This window comes from Rhinolophus hipposideros (genome assembly GCF_964194185.1).
Source record: "Rhinolophus hipposideros genome assembly, chromosome: 2".
In the NCBI taxonomy this organism is placed as follows: Eukaryota; Metazoa; Chordata; class Mammalia; order Chiroptera; family Rhinolophidae; genus Rhinolophus; species Rhinolophus hipposideros.
Genome location: NC_138048.1, coordinates 60233742 through 60241119, shown reverse-complemented (window position 1 = coordinate 60241119; position 7378 = coordinate 60233742). Strand labels below are relative to the sequence as shown.

Below are 7378 nucleotides of genomic sequence, written 5' to 3'. Positions count from 1 at the left end.
GTAAAATGCAAATAAAACCACCTCTCTTATAGGATTGTTGTGAAGAAAAAATTGGATAATGAAAGCACTCAATAAATGGCAGCTATTAATTATTATTGTACCTGTTACACTAATATAAAACTTAAGCAGGAAGAACCACTATATGGCAGTATGATTTTCTAACCTTCTAATGCAGCCCCATTTTGTTTGGCACAAAAATATAGGCTGGTAATCTGAAGGCTGAGTTGCTTTGTATAACTGCCTACTATGGTGGGCACTATTTTACTGGTCCCTAAAAGTAGTTAAGGAGAGGCGTTATAGTCAATAGTGGAATGCATGCCAATTATTTTATTTATGATGCCTGTTTGGATGACAAGGCCAGCCAGCTTTTGGCCCCCAGGAAGAAACTACGCCCCCCCCCCATGTCATTACTCCACAACCCGGCGGAAAGATTGGACAACTGGGGAAGTTGCACCCCAATCGATGGGCTTCCGGTACTCCTTCTTGTCCAGGAGGTACTGCCTGCCCCGGTAGTTGGGTAGCTCGTAGAAAATCCAGGCACCCTCCAGCACCTTACAGGAGTGGACCTCTCGCATGTGAAATTGCTCCATTATGGAAGGACAATCTTCAGTAGTTTCATACATCTGACCATTAAAATCCCCCCTCTCAAAGATCTGAATCTTATGCTGGCCTCCGCTAGACTGAAAAGACAGGAAGAAATAAACAGCAATCATTATGGAAATCACTAGCAGGTCAAAAACTCAGAGAACAGTATGGTTCAAAACCCACCATCTTGAAAGCTAGATGTCCTACACTCCCACCCCACTGTGCACTGATTGAAACAGCTGGCTTTCGATAAGAAAACCTTAATTCCATAAAATCTTCAAGAAGTAGAGAAACTGCTAGGGAAATAATTAGTGGACTCAGTCTTGATGAACTAACCTAAGATTTTATTTAAGCCTCTGCAGCCAACAAGAGTCAAGAAAACCTCAAGAAAACTCTTTCACAGAAAAGCAGACAGAAAAAAAAAAAAAGAAAAAGAAAGAAGTAGGGGGCAGTGAGAGCAAAAGGGAGAGAGCACCAGCAGACTCACCAGGTGAACAGCTCTGCAGGAGCTGAGACGGTCGTTGAGGCCCATCCAATGCTGGTATTCAGGATATTCACCCCGAGGTAAGATGTACATGTACCCAGCAAAGTTGGGCCTTTCATACACAGCCCACGTGCCTCCTTCCACTCTAATGGAGTTACAACGGTTCAAGTACATGTGGAAATCTGCACAGTTGCAGTCACAGTCATAATGGCGGCCTTGAAAATTTTTGTCTTCATAGAAAGTAATCTGAAGTGCAGGGCAAACAGAGAAGAACTGAGGAGTTGGATGGCTATATTCACAGATAAAATGAAAGTTAAGACTATATTCCCCACTTCAGAAACTCCTTTCTCATCAATTTTGAGGAGAAAATAGAAGTTCTGTCTCACCTCACAACATTTGCTTTCTGGCAGACGTTAGTTGTTGACAATAGGAATAAGTAGTTTCTAAAGGTTTAAAATGAAGAAAAACAAAAAAAGTGCTCTAATATAAGCCAGCAGGTTCAGACTCAAGTTCATTGCTTCCTCCTTTTTGTTCCCATAGCTCACAGTACTTATCATATTATATAATAAATTATCTACTAATATGTCTGTCTCTCCCTCCAGAGTCCTACTAGACTTATTCTAAGGGTGAGAACCAAGACTTATTTATAAGTTATGGACCCCTGTGCCCAGCACTTGACAGACCCTCAATGTTTGATGAAGATGAATGAATTCAAATGAAGAAATGCATTCTAGATAATATAAAAGATATATAGAGAAAACTAAAACATAGACCTTAGTTTCAGAGAGCTTATTTTAGAGGGATATAGAGCATACATTCATGAAAATATACATTATGTTCTGTATTATTTTATTGCTAAGAGAACAGTTGCAAAGTAACAAAATGACAAGGCAAAAATGCTCTTTGTTTCAAACTCTTATCAAGTTTCTACCACAATGTTTGGGGCAAACCTCTGAGATCTGTGATGGTTCTAGAAAATAGGTAGCCCCAAGAAACTGGAAATAATAAGCCTGGGCTCTAGAGTTTCATCTCCACAATCAGCCCTATTACCTGAGTCAAGCCGTCTCTCTGGGCTCCAATTTCCCATTTGTCAAATGAAAAGACTAGGCATTCGAAGCTCAAGCTATAAAATTCAGAGCTCTTCTGGTTAAAACAGGAGATAAGAGTTGCCCTCACAAAGCTCGTAGGGCTTTGTGGGGACAGAGCCAGGAGAGCAGTTTCCAGGCTCTCACCCTCACGTGGAAAGGTGCTGGCTCAGGTAGTAAATGGCCATCAACTGTGATTGGAAGGCCATCAGCTGTGGCTAGTTGGCCGTCAGCTGTAACCAGTGAGCCATTGGCCACTAATACAACTGCTGTGGCTACGCTAGCAGCAAAAATGGGGGCTAGCAAGAAGATGGCGGCTGAGCTAGCAAGTGCGGATTGCACAGAGGCGTGGACTATAGTGGTATGACTCCCCTATCTATGGCTCCATGGATGTTCTTTTTTGGCCTCACCACGTCCTGTGTTCTTATGTGGGGAGCGGGACCAGATACCCCGCCTGACACCCTGCACAACAGTCTTCATGAAACAGTGTCTGAAAACCACTAGAACAAATGGACTACAGAGTTTGTCCCTTCCTGTTCCATAATTCCACAATCCAAGATCAAAGATAGATTATACTTTAAACTGAAATCACAGATGTGGTGGATTGGAGCAGTCAATTCCCTGGAGTTATGCTGCCACCTTGTGGCTAACTTGCTTTATCGGTTTAAAAGGAGAAAACGGTGTCCTCTGTTTCAGATGAGAGTAGCAGAGCCAAGTAGTCTTGAGAGGATCTGATGTGAGTCTTGAAGGGTAAGGAGAGGTTTTCTAGAGGCAAAGCAAGTAGGATAGCCTTTTTGACGGAATAAAGGAGTGAAAGATCACAACCCATTATAGGGTTGTGTAGTTCACTAAGCCTGCTGCATGTTGAGTATTTGTGAAGTATTAGGAAACGAAGCCCGTAAAATGACACAGGGGCAATGCTAGAATCCCTTTGGTGTGGGAGAGGTGCCTGGAAATAGATTGTTGTCATGGGCGAGGTGAGACATGATGAGGGCCAACTAAAGGGCAACAGCAATGTGAATGATGATGAGGAAACAGTCAAAAGAAATTTAGAATTTGGTGACTGATTAGAAGTAGGGAATAAAGGAGAGGAGGAAACCAAGAATGACTTGCAAAGGGGCATAAAACCTCATTCTCTTCCATCGCAGGTGATTCTTTCTAGATAGAATCTAGATAGAAACCTAGTATTTATTTCTTTCTGTTTCCCCCTACTCTTTCCGTGTTTCTCAACTCTTCTATTTCCTGTTCCCTAAAGGCTTTCTTACCCCTTCTCACCCCTAAAAATCATCTACTTCATCTCCTTTCTTCCCTTCCCAAATTTATCTCTTCCAGCTCCTGTTCCCATTTTAGTGCATATTTAGACCTACATGGTACCCCAGTTGACAGATGAAGAAAACAAAATCACAGCACCACTAGTCACCGGTTCTGTGACCTTGGACAGGCCAATGACTCTCTTCATTTGTAAAACCGGATAACAATATCTACTGTAGAGGGTTGTTCTGAAGGTGCAAAAGAATAACGCCAATAAAGCACTTAGGTGATACCTGGCTCAAAATTGCCAATAAGCTTTTGCTAGTTGTTACAAATAAACAAGTTAAATGACTTGCCTAAGGTCATTCGCCAGTTACATATTAGTTGCTGGCAAGTGAGTGGACGGCAGTGCAAACTAGTAATCTGTGGTCCATTTTATCTCCCTTTGCTGTTGTGGGGACAGAGCCAGGAGTGCAGTTGCCAGGCTCTCGGCCTCACGTGGAAAGGTGCTGGCTCAGGTAGTAAATGGCTATCAACTGTGACTGGATGGCCATCGGCTGTAGCTAGTTGGCCGTCAGCTGTAACCAGTGAGCCATTGGCCACTAATATAACTGCTGTGGCTACGCTAACAGAAAGAGGGGGCTAGCAAGAAGATGGTGGCTGAGCTAGCAAGCATGGATTGCAGTTAGCACGGCAGATTGCAGCTCGCAAGTGGAGTCGGTCGGTTGGCAGAAAAGCGGACAGCAGGTCACACGTCGTGTGAATCCAACCTCCAGTGAGAATACAGTGGTATGACTCCCCTACCTGTGGCTCCGTGGGTGTTCCTTTTTGGCCTAGCCACATTCTGCGTTCTTATGTGGGGAGCGGGAGCAGAGACCCCGCATGACACCCTGCATGACAGCTGTCTTCCTATATGTGCACAGTCAGCTCTGTTCGACATACAGCATTTACTTACTTGGAAATGGAACAATAGTGATCCTGAGTCTGAAAGGGCCTGTCTCAAACCCCCTGGAAAGATCTTTAGAAAAATCACGGTAACTTCTCTAAGAATGGATAGATCCAAAGTCCTTAATTTGATTTACCTTTGGTGTTTGGCCAAAAAGAGGCTTTGCAAAAGATTTACTATGGGAAATTAAGTGAATATAATCTTTTTCCCTTCATTGTTTCTCACTTACTGCCCTCTGCACATTTGCCTGACATCAATCTGAAAAGTGGAAGTATACACAATGTTTTACAAGGTTCCTTGCTGTCCACCCTCCCAGCAGAGTGGCCAACCATCCCAAGATTGAAACAAAGCACTAAGACTGCCATGGAAACACTACTGAGCTCCAGGATCAAGCTCTCCCTTCAGTAGGAGACCTTCCAAATCTCAGGGCCCACAGAATGTTGCACGTCAACTCGATTTCCATTTGTAGAAGGGTCATGAAATCCACTCTATGGGAAGCTGAGAGGTTTTGACTCTTGGGCAAAAAAATTTGTAGAGGAGGTTAAGAAATGTGCAGGTTTTCCTAGAAATTATTTCAAAATTCCCTTCATTTTCAAGTTTATTTTTTGAAAATCCACCTACTAATCCAATACAGCGAAAAGAAAAATGTCCCGAGTATTCAAGATGTAAGAAAAACAAACAATGCATTCCTTTTGCCAAGGCCACACAACTCCTCTGACTAAATGGCTAGCAAGGTAGTGGGAAAGCGAGAAGCAATAAGAGAAAAAGTAAGAGATACTATTTTCTTTGCTCCAGCAAACAAAAGTTATTTAACTATGTGAAAAGCCCAGCTACAAGAAATAAAAGAAAGCACACCATTACTGCTTTGGAAATCTCTGAAAGTGGAGATGTTTTTATCTAAGGTGGCTCTGTAACAGTCTTCCCTCAAGGTACATGGATATCCCTCTAAGGACTTCAAAAAAAATTTTTTTTAATTAAAATTTATTGGGGTGACAATTGTTAGTGAAATTACATACATTTCAGGTGTACAATTCTGTATTACATCATCTATAAATCCCATTGTGTGTTCACCACCCAGAGTCAGTTCTCCTTCCATCACCATATATTTGATCCCCCTTACCCTCATCTCCCACCCCCACCCCCCTTACCCTCTGGTAACCACTAAACTATTGTCTGTGTCTATGGGTTTCTGTTTCTCATTTGTTTATCTTGTTCTTTTGTTGTTTTCAGTTTTATATCCCACATATCAGTGAAATCATATGGTTCTCTACTTTTTCTGTCTTATTTTGCTTAGCACTATAATCTCAAGATCCATCTGTGTTATTGCAAATGACAGTATTTCATCTTTTCTTAGGGAAGAATAGTATTCCATTGTGTGTATATATCACAACTTCTTTATCCAATTATCTATCGAAGGACCCTTCGGTTATTTCCATGTCAAATTCTTTTTAGTGCGATTTGCAGGGCATATTTTCAAGAACCTCGGAGCATTAAAGACACTGTCTTGTTTTTCTCCCCAAACCTTCTGAATGACAAGTATGATTATTAGTTCTATTTTTGAAATGGAAAAACAATTAGGGATTAATGATTTCTGGAACAACAGGTGCACCTGAAATGGTACAATGGGAAGTACTTGACATTGCCTGTGTATAATAGCTTTCTTACCAAAGATGGTTAGTCTGAATCTAAACATGGGGAAACAATCAGACTTTTCAGGACTTTCTACAAGACACCTAACTGGACATTAAAAAATGTCAATGTCTCAGAAAACAACAACAAAAAAAGGTAGGGGGACTGTTCTATATAAAAGAGGTTAAAGACACAAGACAACCAAATGCAATGCATGATCCTTGATTGGATCCTACGTGAGGGGAAAAGCCAGCCATGAAGCACATTTTGTGGAGCAATTAGGGGATATTTGAATATAGCCTGAACATTAAGTATGGTATTTATGACAAATTTGGGGGACATGATAATGATATATTTATACAGGGGAATGCCCTTGTTTTTAGGAGATACATGCCTGACTACGTAAGGTAAAAGTGTTAAGTCTGGTATTTATTTTCAAATCGTTTGGTAAAAAGAGAGAAACAGAAATAGATCAATAGGACAAAATGTTAACAATTGGAGAATACAAGTGAAGGGTATACAAGTATTCATTCAACATTTCTCCCTTATTCTTTCATGATTCAATGGGTTTGAATAATTTCAAAGTAAAAAGTTAATAGGGAAAAATAAGGCACCAATGCTTTTGCCTTATCCCACCGGTCAGTGGAAGAGCTAAAAAGAGAATAAGAAACATTTCCTCATTCTTAAAGGCCTGCCTGAGAGATCAATATCCAGTCCAACAATTATGAATCAAATATTGTAGAGGCAATATTCCTAACTTAATGAGCATTTTACTTGGAGAAAGGGGTGAGAGTAACTCCTCGAATGAAGGGGATATGTAGGATTTAATTCACTTGATAGGTCCATCCAACTTGCCCTTTTAGAATATTAATGGTTGAGGCTAAATTTCACAAAACAAAATTTTAATTGAATACAAAACGTTTTCTATTCCACATAATCCTCTTGTCAGCATGTCTTATGCTTTTCGAAGTTCATAGAATATTAGTTGCTGAAAAACAGAAATCACGATATTTACACATAATATACCTGTACAGTATTCAACATAGTACCACACATGAAGATAACTGCTTGATTAACTGTTTAATTCTGTTAGAGTAGAAAACATTATAAGCATGTCGTAGTCTTCTCTCCCAAACCCAACCTTCTAACCACTATAAAACTCACCTCTAGGCAAAGAAGCAAAAGCTTTTCTTCGTGTTTCTTTCAATGTATCATTAGGTGAAAAGAAAGTGGGTAAGCTAAAAATCAGCATGACCATTTACTTACCTTGGTTCTAGTTTTAGACATTTTTGGTGCATAGATCAGTTTCCCCAATGCTGAAATTCAGGAATAGCTAGAGTTAGAGGCAGAGAGACATTTATACTGGGCTGGTTTCAAATCGAACATTTGCTTAGACAT

General features: G+C 40.6%; 1 protein-coding gene across 1 annotated transcript; it reads right to left on the bottom strand.

The window, feature by feature from the left end:
• Positions 1-407: 407 nt before the first annotated feature.
• On the bottom strand, positions 408-7378 carry CRYGS (crystallin gamma S; the record flags this gene model as incomplete). The annotated part of the gene is made up of 3 exons (XM_081072381.1): positions 7247-7378; positions 1073-1315; positions 408-680 (listed from the first exon to the last, which is right to left on the bottom strand). The coding sequence occupies exons 1-3, from the start codon at positions 7265-7267 to the stop codon at positions 408-410; spliced, it is 537 nt and encodes a 178-aa protein (XP_080928507.1). The 5' UTR covers positions 7268-7378.